Consider the following 27,326-nt stretch of genomic DNA (forward strand, 5'->3'; position numbering starts at 1 on the left):
TAGGTACTACTAATACACATCCCTCTTCAAGATACATATCCCGAGGAGCAATGTGCCTATATTTTATTAGGCTGAGGAGGGGGTGATGCACAGGTGGAGGGGAGAGTGGACATAGAAACAAAGGCTGACAAGTGAGGTAAAGGCAGATCCTGGAATCTGATAAGGTAGGTGATGTGAAAGATCAGTCTTAAAACAAAGATCATTTAAGATTAAAAAGAAATGAATGCTTGAAATTCTTTACCTTGGAGGCTCAGTCACTGAGTATATTGAGTCATTAAGAACTCTTGGACTCTCAGTTACCTCATCATGGCCCTTGTACCTTATTGTCTACCAAAGCTGCACCTTCTCTGTGACTGTCCTGAATTCTGTTTGTTCTCTCCCTTTGTACGACCTGAATGTACTTGCGTATGGCATGATCTGGCTGGATGGCACGAAAGCAAAATCTTGTCATTGTTTCTCTGTATGCATAACAATAATGAATCAATTGCCAGTAACACAATCTGCTGGAGAAACTTGGTGGATTAAATCGCAACTGTGTGTGTGGGAGGGGAGGGGAGAGGAGAGATAAATTGTCAACATTTCGGGTCAAGTCCCTGCACCAGGGCTGAGTCCTGATCTGATGCAGGGTTTCAATTCCTTCCTCCCCACACATGCTGCTCAACCCACTGAGTTCCTCCAGCAGACTACTGCTCGAAGTTCTAGCATATTGGGTCTCATTTACCAGTACGAGATGGAAATTGCACAGATTTTTATACATTCCGGGAACAAAGACATATAGAAAGGTGTGCTAAGATAAAAGACCAACCTTGACCAGATGTGAAGACTGTAGTGAAGAACGGATAACTTCTCCTGTAGTTTCTCATGCACTCATAAGGTGGCTATCGCCCACAGTGGACAGAGTCTATGTCCACACTACATTCTAGAATTTGGAATATATACTTCATAACACTTTGACTTGCACATTCCCTCTCTGGATAGTGTAACATTATGAGCTCCAGGACTTTCGTCAGAAGCTACTTTTAATGTTTATCTCTATCATTCATTTCTGTTCCACAGTAGGACAGGTATATTCCTTAACCCTAGAATGTGGCCACCAGACATTTTCTGACATCAAGTACCAATGACTTTACTTCTGATTTATTAGAAATTCAGCACACACTGAGTTTATCTATTTTACAAACAATAGGAATCAAAGTGAACTTGTTATCCAACAACATTGATGCCTATAATTGGTTTATTTATTGTCACGTATTCCAAAATTTTGTTTTGCAAGCCGTCCATACAGATCATTTCATCTAATCCAGACATTGAGGTAGTACAAGGGAAAAGCATTGACAGGATATTGATTAGAGCGTTACCATTACAGAGAAAGTGCAGTGCAGGTAGATTGCCAGACCAAGAATCTACCTTATCATATTAGGGAATAATTTCAATAGTCATTTAACTGCAAGATAGAAGCTATCCTCCAGCATGATAGTATGTGCTTTCTAGCTCTTGTATCTTCTGCCTGATAGGGGTGGGGGGTGGAGAAGAGAGGATGTCCAGATACATTTAAGTACCTACTGCTCATGAAATCATTATTGCCAATCAGTTAGAGTGGCATTACACAGGTATACATTAAGCATCACTATATTGGTGTCGACCAAGCTACTGCAGCCAGAAATGCCAGACCTTTACCTGATCAGTAGTCAGCAGATTTCAGCTTGCAATATATGGACCTTGATATCATACACTAGTACTACACTTGGATGTTCCTGACCTATTCAAGGAAGCAAAAAAAAAAATCCCAGTGATTCTCTCCAAGTCACAGTGGTGCAGCTAACAACTCCAGCAATCAAGATTCAATCTTAAAACCAGGTACCATCTTTGTAGAGTTTGTACTTCTCCCTGTGACTGTGTGGGCTGGTAGGTTAGTTGGCTACTGTAAGTTGCCCGTTGTGTGTAGGTGAGAGGTAGAATCTTGGGGAGTTGATAGGAATGTGGGGAGAATAAAATAGGATTGGCGTTAATGTGAGGTTGATTGTTGATTGATTGCACAGACAGGGGTGAAGGGCCTGTTCCCCTGTCATACTCCTTACGCTGATGAATAAAGCTATGCGGTGCTTATCAGGACGAACAATAAATATGCTCTTGCCCACCACAACTGCATTCTCCACACCTCACTCAATACACCCCAATAAAACACACATGTACTTTGAATTTAGCTTGTTTTATTCATTTATTTATTGAGAGAGTGCCGAGCAAGCCCTTCCAGCCCTTTGCGCCGTACCACACAGCAACCCCCGATTTAACCCTAGCCTAATCACTGGACAATTTACAACGACCAATTAACCTACCAACCCGGACACCTTTGGACTGTGGGAGGAAACCCACACAGTCACAGAGAGAATGTACAAACCCCATACAGACAGCGGCGGGAATCGAACCCGAGTCACTGGTACTGTAAAGCGTTGTGGTAACCACTATGCTACCGTGTTGCCAATGACCGTCACCATTACACAATCGTAGTACAAGGGCTCCTCCACCCTGAGGATGACCTCATCGTGGCACAAGAGGCAGCCATGGACCTACATGTTGGAACAGGAATGGGAATGGAGGTGCCCGACGAAGCAGTCCCCTAATTTATGAAGTATCTCACCAATGTAGAAGAGGCTGCATCAGGAGCACTGAATACAATAGACAACCTTAGCAGACTTGCAGGCGAAATGATGCCTCACCTGGAAGGACAGTTTGGGGCCCTGAATGGAGGTGAGGGAGGAGGAGACCAGGTAGGTGTAGCACTTAGGCCACTTGCAGGGATAAGTGCTGGGAGGAACAAATGGAAAGCATAGAGTAGGGGCTGGCGAGGTAAAGATGTGTTTGGTGCTAGGATCCCTTTGGAGATGGCAGACATTGCAGAGGATTACTTGTTGGATGAGGAGGCTCATGGGCTGGTGGGTAAGCATTAAAGAGAAACTCTAGCCCTGTTAAGGTAGTGGAAAATTGGGGTGAGTGTGGATGTCCAGGAACTGGAGGAAATGCAGGTGAGAACAGCATCAATAGTGGAGGAAGGGAATCCCCATCCTTTGAACCTGGAAATGAAACCCTCATCCTGGGAACAGATATGGCGGAGATGAAAGAACTGAGAAAAGGGAATAGCCTTTTTACAGGAGTCAGGGTGGGAAGAGGTATAGTCAAGACAATAGTGGGAATCAGGTGGTTTATAAAAGATGTCAGTCGACAGTTTGTCTCTAGAGATGGAGACAGAGAGATCAAGAAAAGGAAGAGAGGAGCCATAAATTGACCAAGTGAATTTAAGGGCAGGGTGGAGGTTAGAGGTAAAGTTGATGAGCTCAGCACCCAATGCAGTCGTCAATGGTAGCAGACGAAGAGTTGGGGAGCATTACCAGGGAAGGTTTGGAATATAGAGTGTTCTAGATAGCCAACAAAAAGGAAAGAATAGCTTGGGACCATGTGGGTGCCCATGACTAACCCTCAAGTCTGTAGAAAGTGGGAGGAGCTGAAGGAGAAACTGTTGAGGGTCAGGACCAAACAAGAGAAAATCTGCAGATGCTGGAAATCCAAGCAACACACACACAATGCTGGAGGAACTCAGCAGGCCAAGCAGCATCTATGGAAAAAAGTACAGTCGACTTTTCAGGGCGAACTCCTACAGCAGGCTGAGGACCAGTTCTGTCAGATGCAGAAGGGTGATGATGTTGGTTCTTTTATTGAGAAAGAAGCGGACAGTTTTACGGCCTTCTTGATGGAAGACAGATGTGTATAGGGATTGGACATCTACTGTGAAAATGAGGAGGTCAGGATCCGGTAATCAAAAGTTAGTGAGGAGATCGAGAGCATGAGAAGTGTCATGGATGTAGGTGGGAACGGACTTAACCAAGGGGGATAGAAAGGAGTCGAGGTGTGAGGACATGAGTTCAATGTGGCAGGAACAGATAGACAATGGGTCTAACTGGATATTCAGGTGTACAGATCTTGGGTAGAAGGTAGAAGCAAGCAGTATGGAACCGGGAACTAAGAGCTTGGTGTTAGATAGTATGAGGTAATTTGATTCCAAACAATTGGTTTATTGATCATTACAGAATGTCTTTCTGGTGCTTCCTGCTCTCTCCCCTCTCCCTTCCCCTTTTCCTAACCATGATTCCCCTCTCTCCGGCCCTGTCCCACTAAGTTCACAAGAGACCCATATCAGAAACAGGTTTATCATCACTCACGTCTTGAAATTTGGTTTTGCAACAGCAACAGTACAGTACAATACATAAAATTACTACAGTACTGTGCAAACGTCTTGGGTGTGTTAGCTGTATTTATATGCCTAAGACGCTTGCAGAGAACTGTAAACCCCTATGGCTTGTCCAGAGACAGAGCAGTTAATCACTGTCAAAATGTTTGCCAGAACATACGTTGCCTGAGATCAAGGTTATTAATACACCAGTCAGCACCATCACACCTGCCACACAGACGGTCTGTAAGCACTCCTCCGGGGCTTCCTGCCATACCGTGAGTGTCTGTGGAATAACAGCGAATACAGACAGCAATGCATCTGCTCTGGAAAACAGCTTCAGTGTCATGCACTCCACTCTCCATGTCTCCACCCTCAGCACCAACCCCTCTCCTCCCTCTCCACTGCCTTTCTACTGCAAGAGGCAACCAAGCAATTGGGATTCAAATGTCTGCTGGAAACCTGAGCTACCGTCCCAGAGGCATTTCCCATCCAACAAAAAAGCCCCTCAAATAGTATCGTTATTATACCACACCGAGGTTAACCTCTTCCTGCTTGTCTTCTTGATTTAAAGACACTGATTGGAAGATTACGCAGAGGCTATATGTGTTAAGTACCATTTTAAAAGCATTGCAAAAAAGAGGGAAGTTTCACAAATGTTGCATGAATAACGTCAGGTTAAAAGCATGGGATCCTGGGCTTTCTAAGCAGAGATGACGTGCTGGGACCAGGAGATATACTAACACATTTGACCACAGCTGAAGTCATAGAAAAATACAGCACAGAAACAAGCCCTTTGGACCATCTAGTCTGTGCTGAACAATTTAAATTGCCTACTCCCATCGACCAGCACCAGGTCTATAGCCCTCCATACCCTTACCATCCATGTACCTATCCAAACTTCTCTTAAACATTGAAATGGAGCTCACAAGTACCACATGCACCAACAGCTTGTTCCACTACTCCTATGACCTCTGAGTGAAGGAGTTTCCCTTCATTTTCCCCTTAGAGTTTTTCACCTTTTCACCCTTAACCCATGACTTCTAGTTGTAGTCCCACCCATTCTCAGTGGGAAAAGCCTGCTTGCATTTACCCTATCTATACCCCTCATAATTTTGTATATCTCTATCAAATCTCCTCTCAGTCTTCTACATACAAAGGAATTAAGTCCTGATTCAATCTTTCCTTATAACTCAGGTCTTTCAGATCCAGCAACATCGTTATGGTTTGTCTATACTCTTTCAACTTTATCTACACCTTTCCTATAGGTACAGTAGGTGTCCAAAACTGCACACAATACTCAAAATTAGGCCTCACCAATGTCTTATACAACTTCAACATAACATCCCATCTCCTGTACTCAATACTTTAATATACGAAGGTAGTCCAGTTCAGGTCACAATGCAACATTATGGCTTTATACTGGGTACAGGAATATAATTCCAAGAATGAAGGAGTTACAGACAGATTGAGAAGGATGAGTGTGTTCTTCAAGGAAAACAAAAAGCTATGAGCTATAAACTGCATTATCAAGATGAAAGACAGAAAAATCTTATCACAGCTGACAGATCAGAGGTCACAATGTGACAAAAAAACTAAAAAGGAATTGCAGTAATTGGGTAGGATTTGGGATATGATTCAATAAAATTTAGAAATAGCCTTATAAGTGAACCAAAGACATAATCAGAGACCACAGGGAAAGAGCACAAGTCAGGACTAACTGGATTACTCTTTCAAAAAGGCAAAGTGGATGATTGGCTGCATGACCTTCTGTGCTGTACTCCAAAGCAAAAAGAGCTAAGAAGCTCCCAAGCATACCTCCCACTTGCCCCTTCATACTTCCCCTGTCCCAAGTGTGACAGATCCAGCAGATTCTACATATTTTACAGTCATGTCAAAACAAGTCCAAATTAACGATACTGAGTACAGAGGTATCAGCCAGCTGGTGGCATAGTGGCATCAGCACTGGACTTCGAGGAGAGTGGTCCTGAGTTGAAATCTGGCTGGCTCCTTGAATGCTTTCCATCTGTGCTGAGTTGAGCATCGAGCCAGCAACTCAGCCTCGTAAGAAAAAAATTGCAAAAGGAACTGCAAGGTTGCCACCCATTATGACACAAGATGCGGACAGGAATAACAAACAAGAGTACAAAGGAATAGGGGGAGTGTACTATTTAGAGATCTCTAGGTGGTTAAGGCATATGGGATATTTACCTTTATTACTCAAAGCATAAAATACAAGAACATGGTCTCACTAGAACAGTACAACATTAGTCAGACTGCTATAGTATAATTTACCATGACATTAGAACAACATGATCGCATTTAGTGAAGTGTAGAGAAAATCCCAAAGACTAGGACTAGAAAGTTATTGTTAATGAGAAGATGCTGCAGCAGTGGCCATTTTTTTTGGCACTAACATCAAGTGGAGATTTATTTGAGAAGAATAAAATTAAGAGAGGCCTGTATGGAGTAAATAGAAAAGGGTCTATTTCCTTTAACAGGTTGGGCAGTGATAAGAAAACATTGGATTGTTCTATCCATAAACATGGTTCTGCCTCAGTAGAATGATGCAGGCCAAGTTATACAATGGCATTGTAATGTCAAACATGGAAAGTAGATGTCACATGACTGGTGTATGGCCTTCATATACACAGTATGAGAAACTTTAACACTTCCTGTGTTTATCTGCAAAACCACAATTACAATTGCACATGGACTAATACGGCTTGGAAACAGGCCCTTTGGGATTGTTTGAAAACTAGAATTCTCTCTAGTTCCCTTTGCTATGCGAAATCAAGGGCTTTCATAAACTTCAAACATTATTAATGCTTTGGTCACAACTTCAATCTTTGTCCAGTTTTGATTCGCCTACCCCAAATTGCATTTGCTTTTTCTCCCAGCAAAGACTTCACATTATTTCTCGATGCATTTCTGCAATAAAATCATCTGTACAAATGGCATACATTCATGTTTTTACTGTACCTCGGTACATTACAATAACCCAATTTATCAAATTTGTCATTCATTAACATTCCTCTCCAATAAGAAAAACAGTCTCTTAGACCATAAGACATAGGATAAGAACTAGGTCATTCAGCTCATTGAGTCTACTCCATCATTCCACCATGGCTGATCCCAGATACCCCTCAACCCCTTCTCGCCATATCCTTTGATGCCCTTACCAATCAGGAAACAATCAACTTCCCCCTTAAATATACCCACGGACTTGACTTCCACTGCAATCTGTGGCAGAACGTTCCACAGATTCACTATCTCTGGCTAAAATTTCCTCCTCACACCTGTCCTAAAGGGTCGCCTCTCAATTTTGAGGCTGTGTCCTCTAGTTCTGGATACCCCCACCACAGGAAACATCTTCTCCACATCCACGCTATCTAGTCCGTTCAACATTCAGTAGGTTTCAATGAGGTCCCCATGCATTCTTCCAAACTCCAGTGAGTACAGGCCCAAAGCTGACAAACGCTCCTCATATGTTAACACCTTAATTCCCAGGATCATCCTCATGAACCTCCTCTGGACTCTCCAATGAGAGCACATCCTTTCTGAGATATGGGGCCCAAAACTGTTGATCATACTCTGTATGGCTTATAAATACTAGTGTCTTATAAAAGCTCAGCATTATCTCCTTGCTTTTATATTCTATTCCCCTTGAAATAAATGCCAACATTGCATTTGCCTTCTTTATCACAGACTCAACCTGTAAATTAACCTTCTGGGACTCTTGCACAAGGACTCCTAAGTCTCTCTGCACCTCTGATGTTTGAACCTTCTTCCCATTTAGACAATAGTCCACACTATTGTTCCTTTTACCAAAATGCATTATACATTTTCCAAAACTGTTTTCTATCTGCCACTTTTTTGCCCATTCTTCCAATTTGTCTAAGTCCTGCTGCAATCACATTGCTTCCTCAGCACTACCTACTATCTTCGTATTATCTGAAAACAAAGTGAAAAATAGTGGTCCCAAAACTGACCCCTGAGGAACACCACTAGTCACTGGCAGCCAACCAGACAAGCCCCATTTTTTCCCATTCACTGCTTCCTGCCTGTCAAACAATCCTCTATCATGCCCGTATCTTTCCGGTAACGCCATCAGATTTTATCTCGTCAAACAGTCTCATATGTAGCACCTTATCAAATTCTTTCTGAAAATCAAAGTAAGTAACATCCACTGCCTCTTCTTTGTCCACCCTGCGTGTTACTTCCTTGAAGAACTCTAAACAATTTGTCAGGCAAGATTTCCCTTTACAGAAACCACGCTGACTTGGACATTTTATTAATCTCCAAGTAACCAAAAACCTCATCCTTGATAATAGACTCCAACACTTTCCCAACCACTGAGGTTAGGCTAACTGACCTATAATTTCCTTTCTTTTGCCTTTCTCCCTTGTTAAAGAGTGGAGTGACATTTACAATCTTCCAATTCTCTAGGATGATGAACAAATCAAGTGATTCTTGAAAGATCATGACCAATGCATGCTCTTGAGCCAGATTCACAATTGTTTACAAAGAGGGATGGTGGAGGCAGGTACCCTCACAGGATTGAAGAATAAAACAGGAAATTACTTAAAGATAAAAGGTTGAAAGCAATGTTAAAGGTAGACAGGGTGGTGAAGGAGGTGTCTGGCAAGCTGGCCTTAAGTATAGGAGTAGGGACATTATGTTGTAGATGTACAAGATGTTGGTAAGACCATATTTAGAAACAGAAAATGAATTATTAAACTGAAATTAGTATAAAGATTTCCAAGAATGCTGCCAGGACTCAGGGGCCTGAATTCAGAAGAGGTTGTCCATACTAGGGCTTAATTCCTTGGCACATAGGTGTATAAATCCATGATAGGCATAGATAGAGTGAATGCACAGACTTTTGCCCCCAGGCAGGGGTAAGTAAAATCAAAAGAGCAGAGAGCTTCCAGGAAAAAGTACCTGAGGCAGGTACACTAACATTAAAAAGACATTTGGATAAGTACATGGATAAAAGGGTCTAGTGGAATATGGGCCAAACACAGGCAAATGGGACTAGCTTGGCGGGCACAATGGTCGGCATGTACAAATTCGGCCAAAGGGTCTGATTCCTTATTGTGCTACTCTATGACTAGCACGTGAATCACCAATGTATAGGACTGAATTAATATTGCTGGGTAATTTATTGCCAACATGCCACGGAGGGCCGAAGGGCCTGTTTCTGGGCTGCATGGCTCAACAATTGATTACAAACAGACGTTCCAACCAGAAACTACAACACAATGTTAGGAATACACTAAAATGGAAATAGTGATATAATAGTCTGAAATGAGAAAAGCATGACCAAATATCACAGTGACAGAAAGAAGTTCATAAGCACCAAGGACATAAAATTTTTAATATTTAAATGAACATCTGATATAATTGAACAATCTTCAAATCTTGGAATGAAGTAGCAAGAAAAACAGATGTTTAAGCTGCAGGAAGTGACTGATGCTTACAACACAAGGTTGGTGATACCCAATCAGACAAATTTCTGAGCAATGGCTAGTATTTTGGAATATTCACCACCCATCTTCCGCAGAGCTTTGGGGATAGGCACCTTGATACGCGTCCCTGTTGGGTTGCCATTATCTTCAATGAGCACCACGTTGTTGGAGTCAAACCTGGGTGTCATCCGAGGTCCAGGCATCTTGTGACCGACAATCAACGCCTTCTTCTTCTGTCCTTTGATTGCCAACAAGACTTTGTCTCCTACTTTGCCGATGCCATTTTTGGTATACACATGAATGCACTTGGGCGGCCTATGATACGGGGTGTTGCCGAGGGAACTGTTGTCCACAACCCGCACCCTGGTCATCTTCTGTATAGCTCCACAGACTGTCGAGGTACTAAAGTGAAGGGCAAAAGTGAAGAATGGCTTTAAACACTAAATAAAAATGCACAATCAGGGGTGAAACCCTCCCTCTATCACCCACTTCTTCACAGCTTTCTCTACTCCTGCTTACATTTACTCAGTTGAGAATCACACCTCACACTTATTAAAGAGCTATGAGTTAGTAGGTTAAGAGACCATTCTAAATTGACCCCAGTATGAGGTGATGGGAATGTAGAGAGAGTAGCATGGATTCCAGTAGGAGCAGTATAAAAAAACTGGGTCTTTGATGATCAGCATGGACATTGGGGGCTAAAAGACCTGATTCTATGTTGTATGTCCAGAGGGCACAACCTCTGAATAGAGGGATGTCCCTTTAGAATAGAGATAAAGAGGAATTTCTTTAGCCAGAGGGTGGTAGATCTATGGACCTCGTTGCCACAGACTACTATGGATAGCAAGTTGCTGGGTATATTTAAAAGAGATTGATGGGTTCTTGATTAGTGAGGGCGAAGGTTATGGAGAGAAGGCAGAGGAGTGAAATAATTATGTAAGTGCCATGTTAAAGAACAGTGTACAAACTGGAATTTTTGAGCTCTTAGGCAAATGATACAGTACCTGAACATTCGGGTCATCGCTTCAGTTGTATGAATCAAAGAAACAAAGCCCTTTGTGAACAGTGCCATTAGGAAATTAAAGACAACAATAATTACAACAGGAAGATCTTGCAGACGTTCGAAATCCACATTAAAAACAGAAAGTACAAGGAATGCCTAAGTCAGGCAGCATCTGCTGAGAGAAACACAAATCAGTCTTTTAGTTTAACGACAATTCATCAGTTTTTATATATGTTTATTTATCTATAAAAAAAGATTACAGAAAATTGTTCAGTCTAGCAATCTGACTAAACAGCTCTATTATTGCTTACTCCAGACAAATTGCTACCAGATTCAGACTACCCGATAATTCCTCGATCTCACACCCTGGTGCTCCATTAATGATCTTAGTTATATAGCACAGAAACAGGTGTACATCTCAACTAGTCCACTGTGCACATTCACACTGTCCAAGTCCTAGAATCCACAACCAGGGGAAAACACTGTGCACGTTCACACTGTCCAAATCCTAGAATCCACAACCAGGGGAAAACACTGTGCACGTTCACACTGTCCAAGTCCTAGAATCCACAACCAGGGGAAAACACTGTGCACGTTCACACTGTCCAAGTCCTAGAATCCACAACCAGGGGAAAACACTGTGCACGTTCACACTGTCCAAGTCCTAGAATCCCAATCGGGGGAAAACACTGTGCGCGTTCACACTGTCCAAGTCCTAGAATCCCAATCGGGGGAAAACACTGTGCACGTTCACACTGTCCAAGTCCTAGAATCCCAATCGGGGGAAAACACTGTGCACGTTCACACTGTCCAAGTCCTAGCATCCCAATCAGAGGGAAAACACTGTGCATGTTCACACTGTCCAAGTCCTAGAATCCACAACCAGGGGAAAGCACTGTGCATGTACACACTGTCCAAGTCCTAGAATCCCAATCTGGGGAAAACACTGTGCACGTTCACACTGTCCAAGTCCTAGAATCCACAACCAGGGGAAAACACTGTGCACGTTCACACTGTCCAAGTCCTAGAATCCCAATCGGGGGAAAACACTGTGCACGTTCACACTGTCCAAGTCCTAGAATCCACAACCAGGGGAAAACACTGTGCACGTTCACACTGTCCAAGTCCTAGAATCCCAATCGGGGGAAAACACTGTGCACGTTCACACTGTCCAAGTCCTAGAATCCACAACCAGGGGAAAACACTGTGCATGTTCACACTGTCCAAGTCCTAGAATCCACAACCAGGGGAAAACACTGTGCACGTTCACACTGTCCAAGTCCTAGAATCCCAATCGGGGGAAAACACTGTGCACGTTCACACTGTCCAAGTCCTAGAATCCCAATCGGGGGAAAACACTGTGCACGTTCACACTGTCCAAGTCCTAGAATCCACAACCAGGGGAAAACACTGTGCATGTTCACACTGTCCAAGTCCTAGAATCCCAATCGGGGGAAAACACTGTGCACGTTCACACTGTCCAAGTCCTAGAATCCACAATCAGGGGAAAACACTGTGCATGTTCACACTGTCCAAGTCCTAGAATCCACAACCAGGGGAAAACACTGTGCACGTTCACACTGTCCAAGTCCTAGAATCCCAATCTGGGGAAAACACTGTGCACGTTCACACTGTCCAAGTCCTAGAATCCACAACCAGGGGAAAACACTGTGCACGTTCACACTGTCCAAGTCCTAGAATCCCAATCAGAGGGAAAACACTGTGCACGTTCACACTGTCCAAGTCCTAGAATCCACAACCAGGGGAAAACACTGTGCATGTTCACACTGTCCAAGTCCTAGAATCCACAACCAGGGGAAAACACTGTGCATGTTCACACTGTCCAAGTCCTAGAATCCACAACCAGGGGAAAACACTGTGCACGTTCACACTGTCCAAGTCCTAGAATCCCAATCAGAGGGAAAGCACTGTGCATGTTCACACTGTCCAAGTCCTAGAATCCCAATCTGGGGAAAACACTGTGCACGTTCACACTGTCCAAGTCCTAGAATCCACAACCAGGGGAAAACACTGTGCACGTTCACACTGTCCAAGTCCTAGAATCCCAATCGGGGGAAAACACTGTGCACGTTCACACTGTCCAAGTCCTAGAATCCCAATCAGAGGGAAAACACGGTGCACGTTCACACTGTCCAAGTCCTAGAATCCCAATCAGAGGGAAAACACTGTGCACGTTCACACTGTCCAAGTCCTAGAATCCCAATCGGGGGAAATAGACTGTGCACGTTCATGCTGTTTACATCGATGCCAGCTGACCAAAACCTGGAGCCCTGTCCTGGAGTTAGGGGACTGCCTGTGCGTGTGGGTGAGTGGGAGGGAGGAAAAGGGCTGCTCCACTGTTACTGGTTTGTTGCTTGTTGTTCTGTTGATCATTGTGGGCATGCTACGTTGCTGTTAGAATGTGTGTCCACATTTGAGGGGTCCATCACATCCTTATGTGTTGGGTGTTTAACGCAGGTGATGTCTTTCACTGTATGTTTCAATATACATATGCTAAATAAATCTGAATGTGAATGAGAAGTCCCTCAATTTTATACACTTCTGCTTGTTCTCCTGTGCTCCAGTGAAAAAAGTCTCAACCTGCTTAAAAGCTCTCCATCTCTCCATAACTCAGTCCTGAGTTCCCGCAACACCCTTGCAAATCTGTCCTACATTCTTTCCAGCGGGGTGACCAAAATTGACCGCAAAACTGGTTCCAAGTGTGGCCTCGGTAACATCTTGTACAGCTGCAACATAACATCCCAACTTTTATACTCAGAGCCTTGACTGACGAAGACCGCTATGTCAAAAGCTCTTATTAAAAACAAACTACCCTGTCTACCTGTAACACCACTTTTAGGGAATCATGTACTTGTACTCCAAAGTCACTTCATTCTACAACACCCCCCCTGGGGCCCTGTCATTTGCTGTGCAAGTCCCACTTTCCATATTTGTCTTCCATGGTGATGATTCAAAGAGATCTTAGCATCCTACTGATACAGGCAATTAAGCAGCTTCAGGCAATCAATTACTGTTACAACACCTGTCCTGGACTAGACAAGGACAAATATGAGACTTCTCTAGTACTCAAACTAACTGTATGCCCTGCCTCACAAATATCATATGAATGCATCCTAATACTCTTTTCATGCTAATTACCTTTTAAAAATGAGTAGGCCATATGGCCTCACCTGCCTGTTCACTGTCCAGCAAAATCATGGCTGATTCTTCACCCAAGTGCCACTTTCCTGTGTTAATCCTATATCCTTTAATTCCCTTCATATGTAAAAATCTACTCTTGTCTGTCTTGAATGTACTCAGTGACAGATCCTAAACAACCTCCTTGGATATTCAGGTACTGCTCTTGTAGCTTTTCCAATTTATGCACTGGCATACAGAGAACCTAATTTTCCCCAAAGTTTGTTAATGCCTTTCCATGAAATGTATTTTTGCATCAGGGATTTACTCTGCTTCATTAGTATCACAGAATATTGAGAGCAATGATTTTTAAACTGTATTACAAGGTAAACCCCATTTTCCTCAAACATTGTACAAACTTTCCAATTGCTTCCATGTTCCATCAGAAAAATTGCATCTGCCCTTGAGGGAAATTAGCCTCAGCCAATGCAAGAACTAATCCATACCCTCATCATGTAGTCATAAGAAGCCATAAAAACTCAACATCTATGGAGCGAAGTGACAGTCGACATTTTGGATCAAGTCCCCTCAACTGGGAATGGCCTGGATTTACTGTCCATTTCCCTCCATAGATGCTGCCTGAACTTCTGAACTCCCTTTTTGCATGTTGCTCTAGATTTCCGTGTCTGCTGCACCTTGTATCTATATCATATTGTTACCCACCCACTACTTATATGTACCATGGAGAGCATTCTGACAGACTGCATCACTGTCTGGTATGGGGGCGGGGGGGAGAAGAGGGGCTACTGCACAAGACCGAAAGAAGCTGCAGAGGGTCGTAAATTTAGTCGGCTCCATCTTGGGTACTAGCCTACCAAAGTACCCAGGACACTTTCAACGAGCGGTGACATTGAAGGGGCCGAAATCACGTTGTACAGACAGGTAGAGCGGCCTCTAAGTATCCACGCGGACTACTGCCTATGCCCGGCGCACAAATTACTGGCCCAGCTTCCTCTCCTCGCCCTCCACCGCGCACGGTACGCCGTATCCCGTCGATAAGGGCCCAGATCACCTGATAGCACGGGAACAAGGGTGTCGATTCAGCAGCAGAAGCCACGCAGCCGCCCCACAGCTCCTGCACGCAACCCACCCCAACGCGCTGACGCAATACGCTGCAAGGAAACCATGGCAACGCCGCTCTGCCCTGCCCGTTTTAAATTTGCTTTCAGTGCAACCCACGTCTTTCCATACGGCCTCCAATGTAATACCTTCGTAAACAGAGCATACGGTTTTATTTTTTTTAAACTGCTCCTGAGGGAGGTAACGCCATGACGTTCTAAGTATCCCGGGGAAGCCGGAGTGGGCGGGAATGTCATCCCTCTGTGGGCGGAGCGAGGAGGGATGTAAACAAGGGATTCTGCAGAAACTGGAAATCTTGAGCAACACACACAAAACGCTGGAAGAACTCGGCGGGTCGAGCGGCGTCGGGTCGGGACTGGGAAGGAAAGGGCAGAAGCCGGAGCGGGGCGAGGGACGTCCCGCCGGTGACGTCATGACGCAAGGAGCCGAGGGGCGGGTGCTCCGCCTTCTGGCTCTGCGGTCTGGGGCATGTGTTTATTTTGATCCCTCCCAGCTGCCGGAGAGGTGCGTTTGTTTGCGTTGGAATTTGGAATCTGAACGGACTTTTGTGCGTGGATTTTGCGGCCGATATTTGTTGCCTGACTGAGCTTTAATGGAGCCTGGGGTCGACGGCGAGGTGGTTGCTATGGCCCTCCTGTGGTGACTATGTGTGTGCAGGTAAACGAGCGCCCGGCTCGCCGGTGCCGCTGTCGCTGTCAGGGTACCTGGGACTCTGTCGCTCTGGAAAGGCCGGGCTCTCGCTACTTTGCAGAGGGTACACCTATATTACATTCCCCCAATGCAAAAGGAATTTCGTTTTTTTTAAAATGCAGTGATTAAAAGGAGCCACTGCTTATTTTTTTTCTTCAGTTTTCTAATTCTCTATATTGTAGGGTTGGTAAAAAGAAACGAGCATTTGTTTTTAAAATATATGTAATCTGGCCTTCGTGTTTTGGCGTTAAATACCCAGGCATTAGAAAGGAGAGTTGCCGCCTGCTGTGAATGATTTCGATAGATTTTCTATTTGCAAAACTGCCAGTTTTGTTCTTGAACGCTGTGTGTGAAGGTTGGAAAGGATAAAGAATCATACCATTTTACGCACTCAAGCTTGTGAGTTTTTATTAATTGCTTTCAATACGAAGAGGGAAACGGTTTTACTAGTAAACTAGAATTCTTAATACCGTGTGTGCATTAGCAGCATTTAATCCTCTTAATTTATGTAATTTCCATTTTGAGCTATTGGTGATGAGTAATATTTTAAGGCGGCGAAACGTGAAATATTTTATGCACCATTAGATTTGCTGGCTGAATCAACCCGTCGTATTTTTCAATAATTCATGTCGCAGTCAGCTGAAATGAGCATGTTAATGTAATGTTCTCCAGGATAAAGTGCTTTACTGTTGAGCATTTTATTATCTTGACGGTTTCTCTTTAGCTAACTGCAGAATTAAATATGAGGCGGCAAAGGGAGAAACATGAATATTTGAATCAAAATGAGGCTGTGTAAGGAATAGAAAGCTTGCGATATATGCTGAGGAGAAAAAAAACTCAGATAAAAAATCCCTGAGATGCTTGGATCGTTTTTTCGTTTACTGGTTTTTGATTATGTCCATAGGGATTAACATGTAATCCTTGTAAGATTATAGTTTTGATTAGCTCTCAACCTGTTCTTTAACTCACACTGTATGAAGATACATAGACTGTTTATATGATGAAATTGTAACAGAGTAACATGTGGTACGGATTGAAACTGTCAAATCTGACTCCTTTCTCTTGTTAGACCCAGAGTTTGTGTGTGGAGGATGTATGGCCATGACTAGTAGTGCTGTCGTCCAGCATCTAAATTTAGGACCTTTTTTCCCTTCTGTGCTGTTCAAGGCGACATCTTGTATGCTCTTTCCCTTTGGGGTCATCATTAAGTATGTTGTCAAATTAGGAGGAGGTCCAAGAAGAATGGGAAACAGTTTACAAAATGGGTTCTCCAATGCATAGTGGAGAGATGTAGGATTTTAATATTTACCATGTTCCAGCAGAATATTTTGTCACTTTATTTGGACAGGAAGGGGATTTTAATTGGAAATTAAGTACACATGCCTTGAGATGTATTGAAATTTGCTGTATATGTTGTGAATAGTAGTAGTCCTATTACCAAAACATATCCAACTTGGCAATAAAGTTATGGCTTGACTGGATTATAACCTCAACTGCATGTTCCTGTCTATCCCTTTCCTTATTCGGTATCTATCTACCTTAATAATTTTCAAAGACTTCCCTATACCTGGGGATATGAAATGACAATAAACTGGACTGGTCAAAGAACACTGAGGCTGTCTACAAGAAGGGTCAGAGCCGTCTCTATTTCCTGAGGAGACTGAGGTCCTTTAACATCTGTCAGATGATGCTGAGGATATTCTACAAGTCTATGGAGGCCAGTGCGATCATGTTTGCTGTTGTGTGCTGGGGCAGCAGGCTGAGGGTAGCAGACACCAGCAGAATCAACAAACTGATTCGTAAGGCCAGTGATGTTGTGGGGATGGAACTGGACTGTCTGACGGTGGTGTCTGAAAAGAGGATGCTATCCAAGTTGCATGCCATCTTGAACAATGTCTCCCATCCACTACATAAACTGGTTGGGCACAGGAGTACATTCAGCCAGAGACTCATTCCACGGAGATGCAACACAGAGCGTCATAGGAAGTCATTCCTGCCTGTGGCCATCAAACTTTACACTCTGAGCCAATAGGCTGGTCCTGGACTTATTTCCTGGCATAATTTACATATTGCTATTTAACTATTTATGGTTTTATTACTATTTAATTATTTATGGTGCAACTGTAACAAAAACCAATATCCCCCTGGATCAATAAAATATGACTATGAAAAAGAGAATTCCTGAGTCTAACCACTCTCTGCAAGAGAAAAATTCTTACATCTATTCTTTTTAAACATTAGATACTAATTCCAGGTGTTTGTCACTCCTCATCTTCTCCATGTCCACCCTGTCAAGAACTTTTGCAATCCTTAGTTTCTGTCAAGCTCCCTCACTCTTCCAGACTCTATCCAATCTTGTATGATTATCTCTCCAGACCTCATCTGAAGAGTTAGCACATAAGCAACCTTCTTTTAAATAAGACAAAAGTTACATTCAAATGAGGCTTGTGTAGGGAATAGAAATCTTGCAATAGGGGAGGAAGAATGGAAGTCCGATAGATAACTTGAGCTAGTTATGTGACATGGGATTTGATGTAAAATATGCAGATGCTGCTCATTGAACAATGTCTGTGGATTTGCATTACAATGCAATCTTTGCCATTAACATCAAAGAGCAGCAACAGTGTCATAAGGAATTACTTGCTTTTATGTAGCAAATTTTCTCCCAAGTATTTTCCTATTGTTTGAAGACAGGAATATATGAACAAATGTAGCATCCATATTTTTTCAATTTTGTTGACATGGAAGGAAAAGTTGTAGTTTTTTGATGGTATTGAGAATTTTGGTAGTCTTCTGGTAAACTTTTTTAGTGATGTACAATTAACTGAACAAGGATTAAAAATTCAAAAACTTCTCTCACCCGTCACCCGATCCTGGAACTGCAGCAGAATTTCAACTTCAATACCCTGTGGTATGGATTTGATGCTGCTTTTGAACGGAGGGAGGCATGCCACAAACTAACACCCACAATCCAAAGGCGTGGCAGTTGGTAGGTTGGTTGGTCATTTTAAATTGTCTCGTGATTAGGCTAGGGTTAAAGTGGGGCTTGGTGGGCAGCACAGCTCAAAAGCCCAGCAGGGCTTGCTCCACACGGTACCTCTATAATTAAATAAACCAAATCACCAACCTGTGGTCTGAGTCAGTGCAGCAGCTATCGTCGTTTCTGCTGTAGGTACTTCCTTGTGTGGCTTTGCTCATTATTCATAAAGAGAAAGTTTCTGTGATGTACTGAGGAGCAACAAATGTCTGTTGTCAGTTCTTTCCAGCCTGCTGTCCGTGCTTGTATATGGTAGAGATATTGTTCTTTTCCGTAATGGGTGTATAGAGTGAGCATTTGCCGCTTGTGCTCAAACAGTGAGTACTAGTTGGATAAAATTTACAATGTTGTCCAGTGGAAATGAAACTGGACAAACATCAGAATGTGGGAATTGCAAATGATCTGCTAAATAAGTGATTATTGATTGTGGGAGGAGTAGCACCAGTTTCATTACTGTCTGTGTATCTATGACATAAATGCATCTGTCACCTCACTCGTGTTGGGCTATTTGATCCTTAAAATGTAATGAGCACTTAAAAATGAATTGGTGAAATAAAGGGATCTATAGCAAAGTTTTATCCTTCAAGGTTTGCAATATAATAGAATTCTCTGCTTTTTTCTATCTGTTTTTAAATTATCTGCTGCCATTACTGTAGTCTCAGGCAACGAATGTCACATTTTCACAGACTTAAACTGTGATATCTTTGATTTTTGACAATTTGCTTTACTATTGGTTTGCTGGCTGGGTTGTGGCTCATCTGTTGCTCCTTGAATCACAGTCAGAAGATCATATCAAAGATACGAGCACCCAACTCATGGATGCCCCGATAAATGAGTGACTTCCCATAATGTTCAATTCAAAAATCTGTATGCTCATCCCTACAAGCAGTCTCTTCCCTCTCCACACCAACCAACCAACCAACCAACCAACCTGCCCTGCTTTTTTTTTTCTTTATTTCTTAGTCTTGTGTGCTTTTTGATGATATGAATTGCAAGACCGTTGAGTCAGCATCAGCTTTAATATCATTGGAATATGTGGCGAAAATTTTTGTTTCCAATACTCTCCACATCAAAGTTACAATATAAATTACAAAGTTACAATGTATTAAATTAGTAGAGCAAGAAAAGGGGAAAATATTGAGGTAGTATACTTGGGTTCTTTGTCAGTTCAGAAATCTGATGGTGGTGGGGATGAACCAGGTCCTAATATGTTGGGGCAGCATCTCTAGGAAGAGATACAGTCGACGTTTCGGGCCGAGGCCCTTCGTCAGGACTAACTGAAGGAAGAGCTAATAAGAAATCTGAAAGTGGGAGGAGGAGATCCAAAATGATAGGAGAAGACAGGAGGGGGAGGGATGGAGCCAAGAGCTGGACAGTTGATTGGCAAAAGGGATATGAGAGGATCATGGGACAGGAGGCCCAGGGAGAAGGAAAACGGGGAGGGGGGGGGAAAAACTCAGAGGATGGGCAAGGGGTATAGTGAGAGGGACAGAAGGAGAAAAAGGAGAGAGAGAGAAAGAATGTGTGTATAGAAATAAATAATGGATGGGGTACGAGGGGGAGGTGGGGCATTAGCGGAAGTTAGAGAAGTCGATGTTCATGCCATCAGGTTGGAGGCTACCCAGACGAAGTATAAGGTGTTGTTCCTCCAACCTGAGTGCGGCTTCATCTTTACAGTAGAGGAGGCCGTGGATAGACATGTCAGAATGGAATGTGGAATTAAAATGTGTGGCCACTGGGAGACCCTGCTTTCTCTGGCGGACAGAGAGTAGGTGTTCAGCACTTATCTACACTTCACTCTTATCTACAACTTTGAATAAGAAGAGGAGAGCATTGGGGCTCTTGATATCTTTTCTTTGTTCTCTTAGCACTTAATAAGCCATCATGAGCAACAACTTTTATGCCAAAAACAGGAATACTGCAGATGCTGGAAATTTAAGCAGCACACATCAAAGTTGCTGGTGAACGCAGCAGGCCAGGCAGCATCTCTAGGAAGAGGTACAGTCGACGTTTCAGGCCGAGACCCTTAGTCAGGACTCACTGAAGGAAGAGTTAGTAAGAGATTTGAAAGTGGGAGGGGGAGATTCAAAATGATAGGAGAAGACAGGAGGGGGAGGGATGGAGCCAAGAGCTGGACAGGTGATTGGCAAAGGGGATACGAGAGGATCATGGGACAGGAGGTCCGGGGAGAAAGACGGGGGGGGGGGGGATAACCAGAGGATGGGCAAGGGGTATAGTCAGAGGGACAGAGGGAGAAAAAGGAGAGTGAGAGAAAGAATGTGTGTATGTAAATAAATAACGGATGGGGTATGAGGGGGAGGTGGGGCATTAGCGGAAGTTAGAAAAGTCAATGTTCATGCCATCAGGTTGGAGGCTACCCAGACGGAATATAAGGTGTTGTTCCTCCAACCTGAGTGTGGCTTCATCTTTACAGTAGAGGAGGCCGTGGATAGACATGTCAGAATGGGAATAAATAAAACTCAGTGGGTTGAGCAGGAATGAGAAGCAAATTCACTTTGGGGGAAATAAATTGGGCCAGAACATAAAAAGTTGCAGTATTAGTATCAACATTTGCATATTCACATCAGAAACTGCTGCTCATGGATACAACTTTCCACCTGTACTCTCAATACCAAAGAATTTCTTGGCTTTTCCATCAAAAGGGAATTAGTCTTCTCCAAAATTTGTTTGTGTGGTTAGAAACCTTTGGTTGAGTCTTTGGCAGAGCAGGCTTGATGGGCCCATTGTTCCCATGTCTTACGGTCTGTGGAGTGAGACCTTGCAAAGAGCCAGGGTGACAGGAGGGCAATGTGTCCATGAATTCACCTTCTGCTTGTACAGTAAGATGACATTAGCCACCAAACCTTTTGTTTAATTATCTACTCGAAATAACTTAAAACAGATTTTTTTTATTGTAGTTAAATATTTACTGATAAATCCCACAGGTTATAATATTTCAATTAAGTACCAATTTATCTGAATGATATAAAACAACTAGGAGAAGGAAAAGTCATTTTTACGGCTGAGTCAAGGTGACTACAGAGGCATGAGACGGGAGCTAACCAGAGTTGATTGGAAGGGAACCTTAGTAGGTATGGTGGTAGAAGCAGCAATGGCAGGAGATTCTGGGAGTAATTCAGAACATGCAGGATCACTTCACCCCTATGAAGAAGCAGCATTTTGAATGGAGGATGAGGCAAGCATGGCTCACAAAGGAAGTTGAAGAACATAAAAACAGAAGATGGAGCATACAATATTGGACGGGGAGAAAACTAATAGGAAGCTAATCTTACCCTCAGTGATTGGTAAAATTCTAGATTCCATTATAAAATGGGCTAAAATTTGATATTCTTTCAATATGCAAAGGGATTTATCCATCTCCTTTTGACAATGATCAGTAGCTCCACACGTTTGATCTGGGTATTATAGGCATCAGTACTAACCATTTCTCTGCCATTACCATAACAATGTCCAGTTAGTTTCAAAGCGCTAATGGTAAGAGGTCATTATACTGAAGTCATATTTTTGTCTTATTCCGTCGAAGCATTTGGGTGCATTTAATAACTTAAGTACAGATACAGTTGCCTTTATTTTAACTTGACTCTGAAAGTGTACATTTATAACTTTGTTAGTCGCTTTGGCTTGTATTGTTTTTGGCATAAATTTTTCAAGATTTAAAATTTTCTTTGCACAACCCTGAATTTTTGTTCCTCTATTCCTCAATTTTTTAAAAAAAGGCCTAACAATTGGATCTGGGGTTCTTCCTTTAATGTTGGTATCATCATCACATGCAAGCATCACTTGACCTCTGCATACCAGTGAGACTAATGCAGACTCTCCAGAGGGAGAGACCCATTTTCAGAAGATGAACAGGGTTGCCAAAAATTTACGAATAACTTGCATTAAATGCTTTTATTCTTTGGTAAGTAGTCCGCGAGTGCTTAATTATTGGCTAATACTCTGTTGTCTTCCAAACTAAATGCATCACTATGACTGGCCTAATAGTAATTTGGCTTATAATCTAGAGCAAGCAAATAACTCCCAAAACTAGAATTCAACTTGAATGTGTTTTCAGCTTGTAATACTAATTTTACCTTTTCCCAGTAGTATTTGGCTAAATATTTTTATTAGAACATAAGGAGAATGGAGAGTGATTGAGTAAAACTGGTTTGAAACTAATAGTTTGTAAAAAAAAAAAAAAAAAAAAAAAAAAAAGAGAATTGATTAAAATGTTTTCCTCTTGGATATGAAGGGCCAACAGTGCTTCATTATTGATCACCGGAGTACATATCTAAGTCATTTATAGCAACTGCAGTCACTCTTTGGATAAGATGGAAAAACAGATATTTTAGGATGGGAACAGTGTTTTAATCAGAGCTTACATTAGGCTGGACTTGTGACTGCCAGTAGAAGCCAGTGAGACCAGTGTAGACCTGGGCATGCTGGAGGGAGTGACTCTCAAACTGTGGGTTGATTCTCTGAGGTATTGCAGTCATTTTTTGCTGAGCTGACTAACAACAGGCCAGGTATTTCAGACCATGTGTTGATGTAGGGATAGACGGATGGTTACTGAGTGTCCACTTAATCAGGAGAGCCTCTAAACAGGGACAATTCCAGATGAAAGCTTAGGCATTTATGACTGAGATGAGTAATCTATTTTGTTGGATGGATGGGTCTTTGGAATTTTTGTCCTGAGCTCTGTAGTTGCTCAATTAATGTCTATTTTTAAGATTGACAGTGATAGAACTTGGAAAAGAATTGAGGGAGTAGTGTGGTTTTTGTTGAAATTCAGCCATAATTTCACTGGATAGGGGCATTGGCTTGAGGGTCAACTTGGCTGCCTCCCCCTGTTCTTGAGTATAAACAATGAGCTTTCTGTTCAATCATTCCATGTGTTTTTAGGGAGTCAACTTGTTTGCGCTTTCCAAGTGCATGGTTCTTGCAACTTGCAGCACTTTATTTTATCCAGATACTCTTGTTAAATATGCAGAGGATTTCCACCATCATCCTTGGTCTCTGAATTTCAGTGCTTCATCAGTATCAAAAACTGTTAAGTTTAGTTAGACAGTTGATTGGTATGAGCAATTTGGGTCAAAGGGACTGGAAGTGTTAATGTGAACTAAAGAAATGAGCAAGCTAAAGTTCAAGCCCATGCTTGCAGACAGAGCATGTTGTCTCGCAAAACAGTTGCCAATCTGCATTTGGATTCCCAGACGACTAAGGGCTTGTAACAATAGCAGCAAATACAATGAGGCCCTCCATTGGTCAGGGTTGACCATGGCTATTGCGTCCTAATTGTCTACGTGATATACAAGCCAGGGCACTACGATATGGAGAGCAAGGTGTTGCCGATGCAGCAGTTCCCCGCACCCCACCCCCACTCTACACAGCTGATGAATCCAAAGGAATGGCAGAGACTGGTACAGTTTAGCACCAGCAGCATTGCAGGAGTTGCCATTCAGCATTGAACTCAACATGGGACTGCCTTTGGACTCTAGCTCTAGATTTTTTTCTTGGAGTTTATTCCCACAGCTACATGAGTGTGTGTAGCCACAAGGTAGCAGAAGTTTGAAGGCAGCAGTAACCCATCTTTGCCCCTTCTCTTTTCAGTAAAAGCAGTTCCGCTGGGCTTAGTAGATAAGCCACATTTGAAGGCCAGGAACTGGAGTTGTCAGAGGCTATTTGAGACACACAGCACTGGGAGTATTTAATAGATAGTGAGAGCTTATCCCCACTACCTTTCCCTGGTTATGTCAACCCGAAGGAACTGGTGAATACAACATACTAAATTAAAAGTGCAACCAATTAACTGTTTAACTGGATACTGGGAAGGTGGTCTACAGTTCCTTTTCGAAAAAAACTGAAAAGGCAAGATGAGATGTGTTTGACCCATTGCTGGAGATGGTGGATGAGCTTCAAACATTGTAACCTGGTTGAGAGGAAGGTGAGAGCCATGAAACCTTGTTGTCATTCTTGAGCAGATCATTCATTGGAATGAGAGTGCTGGAAGTGAGCAAACATCAACTCTGACAGCTTTGTTTAGAATTTCTCATTCTACCAGATGAAAAGCAATCCAAATTTCTATACAGAGCAGGATTTATCAACTGTGCTTTCCAGACTGCATAAATGTTAGAAATGTGGAAGAGATAAAATAAGTAATAGGTGAGATTTTAAACTCTGCACAATGAAATGGTGCCTAAATGGGAGGGTGAGCAGCCAGAGGTTGTCGTCTATGTCATTACCAATGACCTGGGTAGGAAGGGTGAGAAGGTCCTGGAAAGAGAATTTAGGGAGTTAGATGCTAAGTTAAAGGACTGGACCTCCAGGGTTCTGATTCAGGATTACTCACCATGACCATGTGCGAGTGAGGTCAGAAATAAGATGATCATACAGTTTAACATGTGGCTCAGGAGATGGTTCAGGAGGGAGGGCATCAGATTTTTGGATCATGCGGCTCTCTTCCAGGGAAGTTTGGACCTGTACAGAAGGGATGATCTGTAACTGACCTGGAGGGAGACTAATATCCTTGCGGAAAGGTTTGCTAGTGCTGCTTGGGGGGGGGGGGGGGGGTTAAACTAGAGTTGCAGGGGGATGGGAGTCAGAGCATCAGAATGGATAGCGGAGGAGTTGTAGAGAAAGGTGCTTTTAAGCCTACATACAAATTCAGGAATCAAAATATTAAATATTTGCCAGTTCCTTAAGGTTGTCATAGCTGAGGAGAGATAGTGGGTATGGTCAAATGTCCTGAGTTGCATATATTTCATTGTAGGCACTAGTGAGACTTGGTTGCAGGAGAAGCAGGATGGCAGTTTAGTGTTCTGGGCTTCCATCGTTTCAGACATGATCTAATGGGAGAGATTAAAGGGAGAGGGGTGGCATTACAAGTCGGGGACTGGAGAGCTCTTCTGAGGCTATATGGCAGAACTGAGGAATAAGAAAGGCACGACACGTTAATGGGATTATATTATAGACTGCCCAACAGTCCATGGGATTTAGAAGAGCAAATTTGTAGAGAGGGAGCAGACTGTTGCAAGAAACATAAGGTTATAACATTGGTGATTTTAACTTTCCATGTATTGACTGAGACTCCATACAGTAAAAGGGCTGGATGAGATAGAGTTTGTCATGTGTTCAGGAATGTTTCCTTAATCAATATATAGATGTTCCAACTATAGAGAATGTGATACTAGATCCCCCGATGAGGGAAAGAGATGGCAGGTGTCAGAAGTTTCTGTATGAAAACTTTACATTAAGTGATCATAATGCCATTAGTTTCAAGATAATTATGGAGGAGGATAGGTCTAGTCCTTGGGTTGAGATTCTAAATTGGAAAAAAATCAATTTTAATGGTATCAAAGGATCTACCAAGTGTGGATTGGGACATATTGTTTTATGGCAAAGATGTACTTGGTAAATGGGAGGCCTGCAAAGCTTAAATTTTTAGAGCACAGACTTTGTATGTTCCTGTCAGAATAAAAAGCAAAGACAAGGATAACAGCTTTAGGGAATCTTGGTTTTCAAGAGATAATTAAGGTCCTGGCTAAGAAAAATTGAGATTGTAGTAGGTATATGCAGGAAGAAGCAAATTAGGTACTTGAGTATAAGAAATGCTAGAGAACACTTGAGAAGCAAATTAGGAGGACTAAAAAAAGGCATGAGGTTGCTCTAGCAGACAAGGTCTAGGAGAATCCCCAAAGCTTCTAAATGTGAGGTTTAGTCATAGTATCATAGTCATACTTTATTGATCCTGAGGAAAATTGGTATTCATTACGGTTGCACCATAAATAATTAAATAGTAATAAAACCATAAATAATTAAATAGTAATATATAAATTATGCCAGGAAATAAGTCCAGGACCAGCCTATTGGCTCAGGGTGTCTGACCCTCCAAGGGAGGAGTTGTAAAGTTTGATGACCACAGGCAGGAATGACTTCCTATGACACGCAGTGTTGCATCTCGGTGGAATGAGTCTCTGGCTGATTGTACTCCTGTGCCCAACCAGTCCATTATGTAGTGGATGGGAGACATTGTCCAAGATGGCATGCAACTTGGACAGCATCCTCTTTTCAGACACCACCGTCAGAGAGTCCAGTTCCATCCCCACAACATCACTGGCCTTACAAATGAGTTTGTTGATTCTGTTGGTGTCTGCTACCCTCAGCCTGCTGCCCCAGCACACAACAGCAAACATGATGGCACTGGCCACCACAGACTCGTAGAACATCCTCAGCATCGTCCGACAGATGTTAAAGGACCTCAGTCTCCTCAGGAAGTAGAGGTGGCTCTGACCCTTCTTGTAGACAGCCTCAGTGTTCTTTGACCAGTCCAGTTTATTGTCAATTCGTATCCCCAGGTATTTGTAATCCTTCACCATGTCCACACTGAAACAGGGGTCACCCGTGCCTTAGCCCTGTTCAGGTCTACCACCAGCTCCTTGGTCTTTTTCACATTAAGCTGCAGATAATTCTGCTCACACCATGTGACAAAGTTTCCTACCGTAGCCCTGTACTCAGCCTCATCTCCCTTGCTGATGCATCCAACTATGGCAGAGTCATCCGAAAACTTCTGAAGATGGCAAGACTCTGCAGTAGTTGAAGTCCGAGGTGTAAATGGTGAAGAGAAAG

General features: G+C 42.8%; 2 protein-coding genes across 7 annotated transcripts in view; one reads left to right on the forward strand and one right to left on the reverse strand.

The window, feature by feature from the left end:
* Positions 1-2,199: 2,199 nt before the first annotated feature.
* On the reverse strand, positions 2,200-15,309 carry mrpl14 (mitochondrial ribosomal protein L14). Of its 3 annotated transcripts, none has more exons than XM_072247973.1 (3): positions 15,103-15,309; positions 10,698-10,868; positions 2,200-10,095 (listed from the first exon to the last, which is right to left on the reverse strand). In XM_072247973.1, exons 2-3 carry the CDS (start codon positions 10,763-10,765, stop codon positions 9,729-9,731), a joined length of 435 nt encoding a protein of 144 aa, XP_072104074.1. In that variant the 5' UTR covers positions 10,766-10,868; positions 15,103-15,309; the 3' UTR covers positions 2,200-9,728. The 3 variants fall into 3 exon arrangements, with proteins under 3 accessions (XP_072104074.1, XP_072104067.1, XP_072104058.1); XM_072247966.1 differs by lacking the exon at positions 15,103-15,309 and adding an exon at positions 14,907-14,990 and having other exon boundaries at positions 10,698-10,871; XM_072247957.1 differs by lacking the exon at positions 15,103-15,309 and adding an exon at positions 14,907-14,988.
* Positions 15,310-15,414: 105 nt separating this feature from the next.
* LOC140190969 (CSC1-like protein 2) overlaps positions 15,415-27,326 on the forward strand; it is a 205,201-nt gene continuing 193,289 nt past the window's right edge. For 3 of the 4 annotated variants that reach the window (XM_072247986.1, XM_072248012.1, XM_072248002.1), the window contains exon 1: positions 15,423-15,631. The gene's annotated coding sequence lies outside the window, so the exon portion shown is untranslated. Of the gene's footprint in view, positions 15,632-27,326 lie in introns of all 4 variants that reach the window. The other variant, XM_072247993.1, reaches the window with a different exon arrangement.

Source organism: Mobula birostris, chromosome 2 (assembly GCF_030028105.1).
Source record: "Mobula birostris isolate sMobBir1 chromosome 2, sMobBir1.hap1, whole genome shotgun sequence".
NCBI classification, from domain to species: Eukaryota; Metazoa; Chordata; class Chondrichthyes; order Myliobatiformes; family Myliobatidae; genus Mobula; species Mobula birostris.

Bases quoted from the DNA above. Each gene is read 5' to 3' on its own strand.
- mrpl14 (XM_072247973.1), bottom strand. From the start codon at position 10,765: ATGGCACTGTTCACAAAGGGCTTTGTTTCTTTGATTCATACAACTGAA. The intron at 10,096-10,697 runs GTACTGTATCAT...CCTTCACTTTAG, and splicing joins GCGATGACCCGAATGTTCAG to TACCTCGACAGTCTGTGGAG.